General features: G+C 47.4%; 1 protein-coding gene across 1 annotated transcript in view; it reads left to right on the top strand.

The window, feature by feature from the left end:
* Window positions 1-14,063, top strand: part of AIFM1 (apoptosis inducing factor mitochondria associated 1) — a 94,421-nt gene that overhangs the window by 53,823 nt on the left and 26,535 nt on the right. Inside the window, exon 11 of the mRNA XM_068114000.2 lies at window positions 760-848. Within this exon, the coding sequence (XP_067970101.2) occupies window positions 760-848 (89 nt within the window). The remainder of the gene's footprint in view (window positions 1-759; window positions 849-14,063) is intronic.

Below are 14,063 nucleotides of genomic sequence, written 5' to 3'. Positions count from 1 at the left end.
AGCATTTCGTTTCAGGATCTTTGACACCTGACCTTGAGTGATGCCATACTGCCGAGCAATAGCACACTGTTTCATGCCGTAATTTCGTAAAGCCACCACTCCATGACAAACAGCATTGTCGAGTTGACGGACCATCTCCAGAGGAAGCGGCAATAACTTTTGGAGACGTGCAGCAGTTGTTTTCCACTAATACAGAACACAACAACCCTTGTATACCCGACTGTGAAGCCAATCATCAAATGCACCTGTCCGTACATTTTGCCACGCCACCTGTGATATAATCCTGTTGTTGACTTCTTGCTGCGACAGACAATCAGTGACATGGTTCTTTTAATAAATAAATCACCAAAGTGTAAAACAAACTCACCAGATTGATATACTGAGTTAAAAAAGTAAACCCAAGTCAAGAAGAAAAATATATTCCATATTAAATGCCAAGTCTGTAAATAAGCGAATGCACTTTTATAGTGTAGAAAACAACACCGCACCAAACTGTGTGCCTTGTTAGGAATTATTTTGAAAAACAAAAACCGATGACGATGATGAAAAACCGACAAGGAAAGTTCAAGCAGTTTGCTAATATGCACATTACATTGATGCTGAAATGTGAATGAGAATAATTAGATTAAAAGAAAGTCAATTCCCATTAAAACGTTTGAGTGAATGACCGTGTGGCTAATAGCATGTGCAGAAGAGTTTTCTTCGTTCAATCTTTTTTGCATGAATATATATTAATATTATTATTTTTCTTTTTAATAGAGGGAGTTAAAGTGATTCCAGAAGCAGTTCTCGAGTCGGTGAAATTTTCGGAGGGGAAACTACGTTTGCAATTGAGTAATGGTGAACAGGTGAGGATTCAACTGTGATATAATTTTTACACATCGTGGTTTATTCTGAGAGATAACATTTGCCATTTTTGCACAACATTTTCAAACTATCCATGGGATTTAGTTTGATTCAAAGGACATTTTCAATGAGGTACTTGGTTTTTTTATTCCTTTTGGCCCAGAAGCAAGAGTCATGTTGTGTAATTACAGATGGTATTGCAGCCTATGCACACATGGAAACATCTTGATAGAGTGATTAATTATAAATCAAAAGAGGTACAGGAATTTGTTGAGGCCTCACCTCGAACATGGTGTATTGTTTTAGTTACCACAACTGATATGAGGAAGGAGGTAGCTGCCGTTAAGAGAGTTCATAAAGATACCACAAAGAGAAAGCATTAAATAAAGCTGCCATAAAGAGTTCACTCTCCATAAAGAGATTGACTAGATTGATTTCGGGCCTAGCTAGACTAAGCTATTAGAAGCGGCATTAGAAAGGAAGCTTTTACAAGGTTATCTGATGAAGATATTTAAGCTAATGAAGGTTAAGACAAAGTAAGTGCTGAAGAGAGTTTTTCCATTTTTTTGGGCAGAATTGACAATGACGGGACAGCCTTAGAGTAAAGACGATTAGAGTTAGGACGGTAGTAAGGCAGGGGTCTTTCACTCGGAGAATATAGTATTTTCATGCAACTAACTTACGGGTTATACGTTAAATAATTTCAAAAATTCTAACTGTGGGGTATTCTTGTGTGTGGGTTATATGGCACGAAACATAACCACAGGAAGCCAAGTTAAATTATAAAGGAGACACAAAAAGAGGCAGTTCTTTTGACATTTACTTGTCATAGCTTTAATTGCAGTTCTTTCGCATATACAGTAATACCCTGGCCTACATCATTAATTGGTTCCATAAGCCATGACGTAACTCGGTTTTTTACGTAAACCGGGCGTAATGCCTTTTCGCTCTTTCATTAGCCTCGATCTTGTACACAAAAAAAAAAAAAAAAAAGCCTTAAAAATGCCTTCAAATGAAGACAAACACCGTAAAACTAGAGTAAATAATTCGCGAAAGTATATAACTGTCGCTAAACCTTAAAGAACACTAAAAACACATTTTAGTCATATTTTTTAATGAGTAATGAACACAATTAATCAATGAATTTGTAAAGAATAATAAATAAAATTAATAAGATTATGTTATTCACCTTAAACATGGCGTCTCTTCTGAACACAAACACATATTTTAGCAGTCTTAGCCGGCGGTGCTTTTTCAGTGACGTATGCGAGAATACGTTCCCTATTATGAATGATGGTCGATACCGTCTCCCGTGGCAGCCCTAAGGCATAGACCTTATCGCGAATCGGTAAATATCAACAGAGGGCGCTCCACCGCAAAGCATGATGGGATCGAAAAGGGGGCAAAGGTAAACACGAACCCAGAAGAGGAAGCGTCTGTCTATGATCGACGCTGTGTTTACGGAAAGGAAGATGGCTAATGTGAAAGAAATTCAGCGTTTTTTGGCATTAAAATCCAGCGATTTAAAGAAATATTTGAGGGAAAGGGGGGTTCCCATTGGAGAAGAGAAACAACCTGCTTATGCAAGAACAGTTCCTGAATGTTGAAACCTCGATCAGCCATACAAATATCGCCAGGCTGGAACTTGTCTACAATGTTCGTCATCTTTACAATTTTTTTGTCCGACGTGTTTCCTCCTGTAGGTTTGGAAATGTATGAAATTGTTCCACGAGGTGTAATACCAAGCAGTCTGTCAAAGTGACAGCGACCGCCGGCGACGCTATTGCCCCTTTCCGATCCCATGACGCATTGCGGTTCCGATTCGCGATAAGGTCTATGCGCTATCACCGACACTTTTTCACCTTTTTCATACCTTTTAATCAGATTTAACTTATCTTCCATCGTAACCACATTATGCTTGGAAACACTAGCATTATCCTTCTTAGGACCCATGGCTAACACAGACACAGTAAAGGAATACTGCACATCGCCTCTGTTTTGAATGAGAACCAGCAGCTGCGCGTACTGTACGTACATTTTTATATTTTTAAAATGTGCTTTTTATTGTATTTTAAATTGTTTTTTTAGCTTCTTTTATTGTTCATTTATGTACTATTTTATTTATTTTAAATATATTTTTATGGGAATTTTTTTTTTCACGTCCGTAGGAGTGACATAAAGTCGCACATAATGACGTTCGCTGAACTGAAATTTACTCTAGAAGAGTGGCGTAAAGTCGGATTTGACGTCGGTCGAAATGGTGTAAAACGGGGTATGACTGTTTATATATAGATATATATATATACAGTGAAACCTTGACTTACGAGGGCACCAACTTACGAGTTTTCCGAGATACGAGCCGTCGCTCGGTCGATTTTTTGCTTTGTGATGCGAGCCGAGATCTGAGTTACGAGCGAGCGAGCTTACGCCACCCGCCACTAGGTGGCCCAGCGAGCATTCATTTCACATGGTTATCTTGCCGTGCAAGCATCTCTGCCGTATCGCTGTTGCTTTGTTTTCGCATTTTGTTTATTTTGGAAAATTTCTTAGTTTTAACCATGGGTCCTAAGAAATTGAGTGCCAAGGGCAGTGCTGAGAAGAAGAAAAGGATGATGTGCTTGGATATAAAACACGTAATCGTCGAAAAACATGAGCGAGGTGTGCGTGTTGTCGACTTGGCGAGGCAGTACGATCGTAGTACTTCTACGATATGTACGATTTTGAAGCAGAAGGAGTCGATAAAGGCTATAACGCCAGCCAAGGGCGTTAAGATTATTTCAAAGCTCCGGACCTCTGTCCATGAAGAGATGGAGAAGTTGTTGTTTGTGTGGTTGACAGTGTCAGTAAATACAATGAGGAGTGTGAGTAAATACACTTAATAAAACCAGTTTATTTCTTTACATTCTCTTTTATTATGTACAGTATATATGAGGTCGTGCTTGTTTATACATTATTTGTTATTTATAAAGTACATTTTTCTTATTTAAAAACACATAACAAAAAAATTGGTGTGGTTTTTGGGGGGCTGGAATGGATTAATAGCATTTCAATTCATTTTAATGGGGAAATCTAATTTGAGAAACGAGCAAATTGAGTTACGAGCTCGGTCACAGAACGAATTAAACTCGTAAGTCAAGGTTTCACTGTATATATATATATATATATATCTATATATATATATCTATATATATATATATATATCAACGAACATAACAGCGTGACGAGCGCTGTCCCGATCTCCTGTGGACCGAAGTCCTAGACCAAAGCGTCACCTCCGACCCAAAGGGTCTTCTGGAGGCTTCAGCCCAGCCACTCTGTCAACAGACAGAGATTTATTCATTGGTCCCCATTGGCTAAACATCAAGCAGAGCCGCCAATCCAGATTTCGGGCTTATTAACTGGTTTAGGGCCACAGTCAGGGCCTGCCTTTTTTACGTGTGAAAAAAGGTAAAAAGTCCAAACATTTGAACAGCCTCGGACGTGCACCTTGACCCCATGGCCAAGGCACAACGTCAACAAGGCTGTCCCCATAACAATACACATGCGCCTCAACCCCGAGGGGGAAGCACATGGTCATTCAAACGCATGCATCATGCCCCCGAAGGGCCACAATGCATGGTCATACAGTTGGGACCACTCCTCTTAATAGGAGTAAGACCCCTTAATCCACCAGCAGGGCATTACTCCTGCCAGGTCCGATTTGCATGCAGTTCTTTAAACCTGTTTTGGGGCCACAGGGAAGCCCTGCCTTTTTTACTATGAAAAAAGGTAAAAAGTCAAACATTTGAACAGCCTTGGACGTGCACCTTGACCCCATGGTCAAGGCACAACGTCAACAAGGCTGTCCCAATAACAATACACATGCGCCTCAACCCCGAGGGGGAAGCGCATGGTCATTCAAACGCATGCATCATGCCCCCCGAAGGGCCACAATGCATGGTCATACAATTGGGACCACTCCTCTTAATAGGAGTGAGACCCCTTAATCCACCGGCAGGGAATTACTCCTGCCAGGTCCGATTTGCATGCAGTTCTTTAAACCTGTTTTGGGGCCACAGGGAAGCCCTGCCTTTTTTACTATGAAAAAAGGTAAAAAGTCAAACATTTGAACAGCCTTGGACGTGCACCTTGACCCCATGGTCAAGGCACAACGTCAACAAGGCTGTCCCCATAACAATACACATGCGCCTCAACCCCGAGGGGGAAGCGCATGGTCATTCAAACGCATGCATCATGCCCCCCGAAGGGCCACAATGCATGGTCATACAGTTGGGACCACTCCTCTTAATAGGAGTGAGACCCCTTAATCCACCGGCAGGGAATTACTCCTGCCAGGTCCGATTTGCATGCAGTTTTTTTCACCTGTATTGGGGGCCACAGGGAAGCCCTGCCTTTTTTACAAGAAAAAAGGTAAAAAGTCAAACATTTGAACAGCCTTGGACGTGCACCTTGACCCCATGGTCAAGGCACATCGTCAAAAAGGCTGTCCCCATAACAATACACATGCGCCTCAACCCCGAGGGGGAAACGCATGGTCATTCAAACGCATGCATCATGCCCCCCAAAGGGCCACAATGCATGGTCATACAGTTGGGACCACTCCTCTTAATAGGAGTGAGACCCCTTAATCCACCGGCAGGGAATTACTCCTGCCAGGTCCGATTTGCATGCAGTTTTATTTACCTGTATTGGGGGCCACAGGGAAGCCCTGCCTTTTTTACAAGAAAAAAGGTAAAAAGTCAAACATTTGAACAGCCTTGGACGTGCACCTTGACCCCATGGTCAAGGCACATCGTCAACAAGGCTGTCCCCATAACAATACACATGCGCCTCAACCCCGAGGGGGAAACGCATGGTCATTCAAACGCATGCATCATGCCCCCCAAAGGGCCACAATGCATGGTCATACAGTTGGGACCACTCCTCTTAATAGGAGTGAGACCCCTTAATCCACCGGCAGGGCATTACTCCTGCCAGGTCCGATTTGCATGCAGTTTTATTTACCTGTATTGGGGGCCACAGGGAAGCCCTGCCTTTTTTACAAAGAAAAAAGGTAAAAATTCAAACATTTGAACAGCCTTGGACGTGCACCTTGACCCCATGGTCAAGGCACATCGTCAACAAGGCTGTCCCCAAAACAATAGCGGCAGGGAATTACTCCTGCCAGGTCAGATTTGCATGCAGTTTTATTTACCTGTATTGGGGGCCACAGGGAAGCCCTGCCTTTTTTACAAGAAAAAAGGTAAAAAGTCAAACATTTGAACAGCCTTGGACGTGCACCTTGACCCCATGGTCAAGGCACATCGTCAACAAGGCTGTCCCCATAACAATACCCATGCGCCTCAACCCCGAGGGGGAAACGCATGGTCATTCAAACACATGCATCATGCCCCCCAAAGGGCCACAATGCATGGTCATACAGTTGGGACCACTCCTCTTAATAGGAGTGAGACCCCTTAATCCACCGGCAGGGAATTACTCCTGCCAGGTCCGATTTGCATGCAGTTTTATTTACCTGTATTGGGGGCCACAGGGAAGCCCTGCCTTTTTTACAAGAAAAAAGGTAAAAAGTCAAACATTTGAACAGCCTTGGACGTGCACCTTGACCCCATGGTCAAGGCACATCGTCAACAAGGCTGTCCCCATAACAATACACATGCGCCTCAACCCCGAGGGGGAAGCGCATGGTCATTCAAACGCATGCATCATGCCCCCCGAAGGGCCACAATGCATGGTCATACAGGTGGGACCACTCCTCTTAATAGGAGTGAGACCCCTTAATCCACCGGCAGGGAATTACTCCTGCCAGGTCAGATTTGCATGCAGTTTTATGCTTCGCCACAGGGCGGCACACTGCGAAAAATCTAACCAATGAGGACCAAAATCGTCTATTAAGATGATCAAGGCACCTCCTAGCTTTAATGGTGAGCACCAGCCACGAATTATGTCTCACACGGTAAATACCGCATAACCATAATGATCATCTTAATAGACGATTTTGGTCCTCATTGGTTAGATTTTTTGCAGTATGCCGTGCTGACGAGGGTTAATAAGCCCGAAATCTGGATTGGCGGCTCTGCTTGATGTTTAGCCAATGGGGCCCAATGAATAAATCTCTGTCTGTTGACAGAGTGGCCGGGCTGAAGCCTCCAGAAGACCCTTTGGGTCGGAGGTGACGCTTTGGTCTCGGACTTCGGTCCACAGGAGATCGGGACAGCGCTTGTCACACTGTTATGTTCGTTGATTATTATCCCCGCCGATCGCACCGCACCCCCTGGTTTTGGTTTGCACTGGTGGGAACGATGGTCTGTGTGGCAGACAGGCTGTTGGTTCCTTGCGGGTTATGCGGTATTTACCGTGTGAGACATAATTCGTGGCTGGTGCTCACCATTAAAGCTAGGAGGTGCCTTGATCATATATATATATATATATATATATACATATATATACATATATATACATATATACATATATACATATATATATATATACATATATATACATATATACATATATATATATACATACATATATATATATACATATATATATATATATACATATATATATATATATACATATTGTTACAGACACGACTTTGATGTTAAGGTGGGCCGAGCGGAATGGCCGTCGTGTCCGCACAAATTACCCGACTATACTCGACGTTGACGAAGTCGCGTTACGCTGGCTCAATAAGAAAAAGAAGACACCCGGCTGGGTTATAAAATGACGACACCAGGGATACGGTTCTCAAGACCTCCGGAGGAGATTATATTCGTTACGGAAGGTCAGATTACAGGGACGAGAGGTACAACATAGAAAGACAAGCACTTAGACACAATCTTATATTATTCCCAACAGACGACAGATAAACGGGACAAAGCTGACTCACACGGGGATTGATGGCTAGGAAAGGCAAGGTAGCGATGGCTCCAGGTGCACCTGGGCTCGGGGCAGGATCAACACGGTTCGGTCCAGAGATGCGGGGAGGTCTCGTCGCAGCGCTCAGAGGTGACGTTCTTTCTCAGGCGGGTCTTTCTCAGGCCTCTCCAAACTCAGGCGCATCTGTTTCAGCGCTCGCAGGTCCTTCTTTCTTCCAGCTGGGGGCGCATCTGACGTCACATCCGGCGCGTGGCCACGTATATCCGGCGGGGAGTGACACGCCCTCGGCTCGTTAGCTCCGCCTCGTGGAATCGGCACGTTGCTTCTCATTGGGTGCGTGCGGGGGGGTTTACCAGGCTCCGCCCTTGACGAGGAGCTGACAAGGAGCCCCTTCGTGGTAACCCCGTGGAGCGCATGGTCTGGAGCGCATCGTCTGGAGCGCATTGTCGATGGCGGCGAACCGAGCCGGTGGGAGGACGCACACTCCCCCCCCCCGCGCAGCGCCGTGCCCCTCTGTTGTTGTAGACGGGGAAGAAGATGGGAGGAGGTATGGGAAAGGTCCTAAACTCACTACTGGTGCCATATAATCACATTCTGGTGCAACGAAGAGTCATAATTAATGGAAACGAGGCCTTAACTGACATAGACTAAGAATAACTAGCAAGATGTCCGAAAGTTGTCTACGTGTGGTGCGGTGGACCTGGGCACGACATTTAATGGGGGAATAAGGGGAAGGTCGGCTCTACTGATTGTTGTTTACAGACAATGGGACTAGGGAATGGGGGATTGGGGATAGTTGGGGAGTATTGGGGAAAATAGGGGAATATTTACAAGCGGATATGGAGGCCAAATTCCATATTCGCAACATTGCACCCTTCTCTACCCTCGGGGCGTCCTGACCCGATAAATTTTTACCTACTTTAGTGTGGCACGCAATGTAGTTCCCTCTACTATTAACTCTACCCTGAGTGCGACAGTTTTACAGATATTCACAAATGAGTAAATATGTCCCCCTGCGACGTTGCACCCTTCTCCTCTCAGAAACACACCCACAGGATAACCGAATCCGGAAAGAATTCTCAAACTAAACATACAGCCGGTAGGGAGCATTATTTACACAAGACTACGCTGATATTTACACTACGATCCAGGACCTGTTTTTGGAGGAACACATGCAGATGTTATGCATAGAGAGAGCACGCCTGCCAGCATCGATACACCAACCCACGAGTGCTCTGTGGCCGACGGCCTTTAATAACGTGCAGAGCACCCCTTCCCGAGCATCAAAAGCACCACCCCACCACCAATCGGTGCAGTCACCATTGTTCATTGGAATAAAAATAAATTCGACAACCCCTAACCCTGCAGGTGTCTCTTGCTCTTCTTGTGGTGCACTTGGTGTTAACTAAAAGTGGTTCACCTGTATGGCATAGGTGCCACGTTGACCCATAGGTCCATCCCCGGGTGGTGCTTGGCCGCAAACGAACTGCGGTCCATTGTGGGTGGCCACAAACATTGCGGTCCATATGGTGTATCGATCCCGGCAGCAAACAGCGAAAGTGCAGGCCCACAACTGCGCAGCCAGCACCTCTCTCTCCTCTCTCTCTACCCCAAAGCCAGATCCTCGGAGGTGGGAGACAAAAGAAGCAGACAAGTGAGTAAGGTGGTAAGGGCGCAAAAGTGCACGCAATGTAAGGTGATGCACACTGGGGGCACATGGGAACCAGGTGAGACAGGTACGTTCCTATCGTACGCCCCCCCCCCCCCCACCAGGTAACCTACATGGCCCCTCCCTTACCCCTTACTGTATCCACAAAACACAACACTACCCATAAACATCTACTTTACAAATCAACAAACATCCCTACTGTCTTCCCCGTTCCTCCCATAAACCAAATTCGTCTTCTCTCCCTCCTAACCAATCAAATTTGCCATTTTCAACTCTCATCAAAATTTGCCATCTCCAACTGCACATCAAAATTTGCCATTACCAATTCATCATCAGTCCCTCCTAGGGAGGGAGAGATGGAATCACCCCAATGTCTCATCCACGTCGTGATGCGTCTCACAATCCACACAGCAATTTCATTTTCTGCAACAAAACAAAGAAAACACAGGTGTGGAGTCATCATCATCACCACAGGTAAGTGGCTGCGTATGGTGCGACAGGTTCATCAATCCTAACTATTTCCTAAGTGACTTTAACAACTTTACACTACCCGGGGTCTTTCTCCGGCCAAACCATTGGCCCTCTTACACTATGGGTTCTAAAAACCAATTCCCATTGGCCAAACTGTGGTGCTCTTCAATTTGGGGTCTCACTCCCCCGATTCATCTCCCGGTGCCCTCGTACAATTTCTGGGCTGCGACGTGTACCTCTCCCAGTGGGTCTACCCACCTGCACACCTCCACCACTGCAGTTGCCTCCGAGCTTACCTGCTCCTTACCCTAACCTAACTACCAGGGGAAGGCCCTCTGGCACTCTCCCCACTCGGTGCCCTCTCTGGCACTGGGCTACCCGGGTCCATCCTCCGGATCCTCGGGCCCCATCCACAACTCTACCGGATCCCAGAGCCCACCTGTGGCCTCACCTGGCCGACATCCTCACAGTGGTGGAGTGCCCAACCAACTACACACACTAACAGGCTACACGCCCCGCCATTTCCACAACACTAATGCACCCATTCACAACACCATTCTGCAACCGCACCACAAATGCCAATATCCAACCACAACTTACCTATACCCTCTACCTAACACTTACACTACCCGCCCCGGGTATTCGTGAAAGGGGTCCACTCTTCCCCCATCCACACCTTCGCACCATGCACACCACTCCGTACCACTTACTCCAACTCTCTCCACACACCTGTACCTGCACACCTGTGCTCTCACACCTGGTGCCACCTGCACCCTTCTCTCCCCAAGCGCATTCGCGCTGATCCACGACACTCACTACTCATACACTGCTCCACACACCTGTCCAGTTGCACACCTGTGCAATCACACCTGTTCAATTCTCACACACACAGCATCATCTCAGCTAACTACTCCCTTCTGAAACTTGCGCTTCCCAGTCGTCCCTTTAAACTATTGCGCTCCCACGTCATTATCATCCACACTAATCTACCTGCGTCCCTACTACAGGTATCAGTCACTAACTAAACTTAACGTCACCTAAGGTCATCTTCTCTAGATCCCTATCAATATAACCTAACCCACCCGGGCTAGTTTTCACTGCCATACACCCCATAAACTATTGCTCCTTTGCCCCCCTCATGGGAAGGGTGGCAGGGATGCCATCCCACCACATCGGGGGTCTCTCACTACCAATTTTGCACATCAAATTTCAACAAATTAAAAATTTGCCAATCACTGCCCATCATCTGCCAATCACTACTGCCAATCCCTTGCCAATCACCAAATTTTGTTTTTCTCTAATTTTGGGGCCAAAACACTAACCTCATCACCCAGTCGACTCACTAATACCTCTCGGTGCGCCAATCCCTGTCCAAAGCCCGGCTTCGTAAAGCCAAGCAATGGATGCTGGTTGTTTTGTGCCTGCGGCTGGATGCGTCCGGCATTCGGGGCAGGGACGGGGGCTTACCCGGGCCGAGATCCCACGCACCCCCTCAGCGTGGAGCCATCCAATGTCCCGATCTCGACCTGCCGGCACGTCTCAACAAAACGTGGTCGCCATGACGACCCTTCCTATCCAGCTGCCCGCTCCCACCTAGTGGAGCACGGACGCGGCCGTTCAAAGCGAGGCCCGGCACGCACCGAGGGCCCGCTTCGGCTAAAAGTCGACCTAACCTCTAACCTGGTTACCGTCGATGCTTCACCTGGATTCTTACACCCCGCAGCCCGTTCCTTGCTCACACATCCAGCTGTGCCCATGCTCCTCGTACCCTTCCTTACACACCCAGGTACACCCATTCCACTCACAGCCTTGGTCACACACCTGACCACCGAACACCTTGGCACACATTCGTTGGTCGCACACCTCACCAATACACCGCTTCGCGCCCCCTCCTCGGTCACCTCCTCTGTGACAATCACAGGTGTGCCCTCATTCGCACACCCAACCATGTGCCTCACCACCAACTCCAGCGTGCATTCCCACTCACGCTCTACCATTCCAGGTGTGCATCCTTCCATCCCAGGTGTACATCCTCGCTCACCTGTCACAACTAACTCACGCTCCATGTCACTCTCACTACTTTCACCTCCATTCCTGACAGCGCACTCACCCTTACTCTTGACAGCACACTCTTTCCCCATGCACCTGTCTGTCACACACCTTTCTCGCGCACACTCTCCCGTTACACCCTCTGTAACACTCACCACAGGTGGACACTCTTCCTTACTTCTGACAGCGCACTCTTTCCTCATGCACCTGTCCATCACACACCTTTCTCGCGCACACTCTCCCGTTACACCCTCTGTAACACTCACCACAGGTGGACACTCTTCCTTACTTCTGACAGCGCACTCTTTCCTCATGCACCTGTCCGTCACACACCTTTCTCGCGCACACTCTTGCGCACACTCTCCCGTCACACCCTCTGTAACACTCACCACCCCGCGCTTCCACGTGCTCCCTCGCACACGCGCTACGACCGACTCACTCTCGCCAGCACACTCACTCCTTGGCACGCACTTTTTCCTCACACACCCCAGAGTCGGACTTTCTTGCACACCTCCTTTTTCGCACACCAGACCTGTCGCACACTTCACCAACGGCCTCTCACGAACACCCGGGTCAATCTCGACCCCCAAGCTTCTTAAATCCCCTGGCGCATCATACGCACGACCATACTGGTCACCACTTACACCGGGTCCTCTTCCTCTTCGCTTCTCCTCCATCACCTGCGAATCCCTCATCCGGTTAATGAGCACATCATCACGATCCAAACACAGACTTTGGACCAATTCTTTTATCTCCTCTTTTATCTCTTTCTTATCCCCTCTCCGTCGCTTCTTAATTTCACTCATCCCTTCTTCCACTTCTTCTAATTTGTGCTTCACCTCTTTTATTCCCCGGTACGTCTCCTCAAGCTCGTCCTCCAAGGCTACCTTGACCGTTTCCATGTGCGTCCTCACCTGCCGGTCCTTCGTCTCCATTACCTCTATCACTTCGTCCAGCCTCGTTGTCAGTCCCTCACGTACCATCTGACATTCCCTCTTTGTCGCTATTAAGTCTTTTTTTATGTCGTTTTGTGTCGCTTTTAAACCTCCTAATACTGCAGTGTTCCTTTGAACCTGCTCCGTTAGTCCTTTTTGTCCCTCCGTCAGCTGTTCCACCTCCTGCGTCAGGTCCTCTATGCCCCCTTGTAACTTTACAGTCCCCTTTCTCACCTCCTTTTCCATGTGCTCCTCACAGTGCCTCACCTCCTCGCGCACTCCTCCGACCTCCTCACTCACTCCTCTTCTGATCTCCTCTCCCATCACTTGCATCTCCTGCCCAGATGCCACCCTCATCTGCTCCATTTCCTCCCTGTGAGCATCCAGTTTGGTTTCTACCCCCATTCTGACCCCCTCTATCTGCTGCCCCATTTGGTTAACTTCCCTTTCCGCTTGGTCCCTCATGTCCCTCAATTTGCCTTCCATGGTGTTTTCTAACCCCTCTAACCCATTTTTCACTCCCTCTATCTGATTCTCCTGAGCGGCCATTCTGTTTTCTACCCCCATTAACCCATTTCTCACCTCTTTTATCCCATTGTCTAACCCCTCAAAATTATTGTCTAACTTCCCAAATTTCTTGTCTAACTCCTCAAAATTATTGTCTAACCCCTCACTGGTACCCCTCGCTTCGTCCCTCATTACCCCCATTTGCTCACTCTGAGCCCTCGCTTCGTCCCTCATTACCCCCATTTGGTTTCCCAACCGCTCACTATCAGCCCTCATTCCCACCATTTGTTCCATAAGGGCCCTCATTTGCAGGAGGAAAAGGTTCGAATCCACCAGGGGCGCTGCCACGGTCGCGGGCGTGGACGCCGTGGCCACCTCGTGCGTGATAACGCTATTTTGCGACCCTGCCGCCCTCACTGCTTCGCTCTCCTCGCGTCCCTCAATTTGGTCCTGGACCGACCCTGCTTCACTCTCCCCTACCGGACCCCAGCCGTCTTGATCCGCCATAGCGCGACTTTCAAAATTCGAGTTTCGTAACACCAATCCAAATTTTGCTGTTATAATTTCGTCGAGCGCAGTAACCGCGGGACCGCGCTCCGGATCGATTTGGTCGAGCGCCGTACGCGCTCCGGCTCGATTTTCCCTCCCAAAATTTGGGCCTAACTAATTTAGTCCCGGGTCCGAATCTCACTCCTCGACACCAA

This window comes from Myxine glutinosa, chromosome 4 (genome assembly GCF_964187855.1).
Source record: "Myxine glutinosa chromosome 4, kmMyxGlut1.1, whole genome shotgun sequence".
In the NCBI taxonomy this organism is placed as follows: domain Eukaryota; kingdom Metazoa; phylum Chordata; class Myxini; order Myxiniformes; family Myxinidae; genus Myxine; species Myxine glutinosa.
Note: the sequence above shows the minus strand (reverse complement) of the source record. Positions and strands in the feature narration are given on the sequence as shown.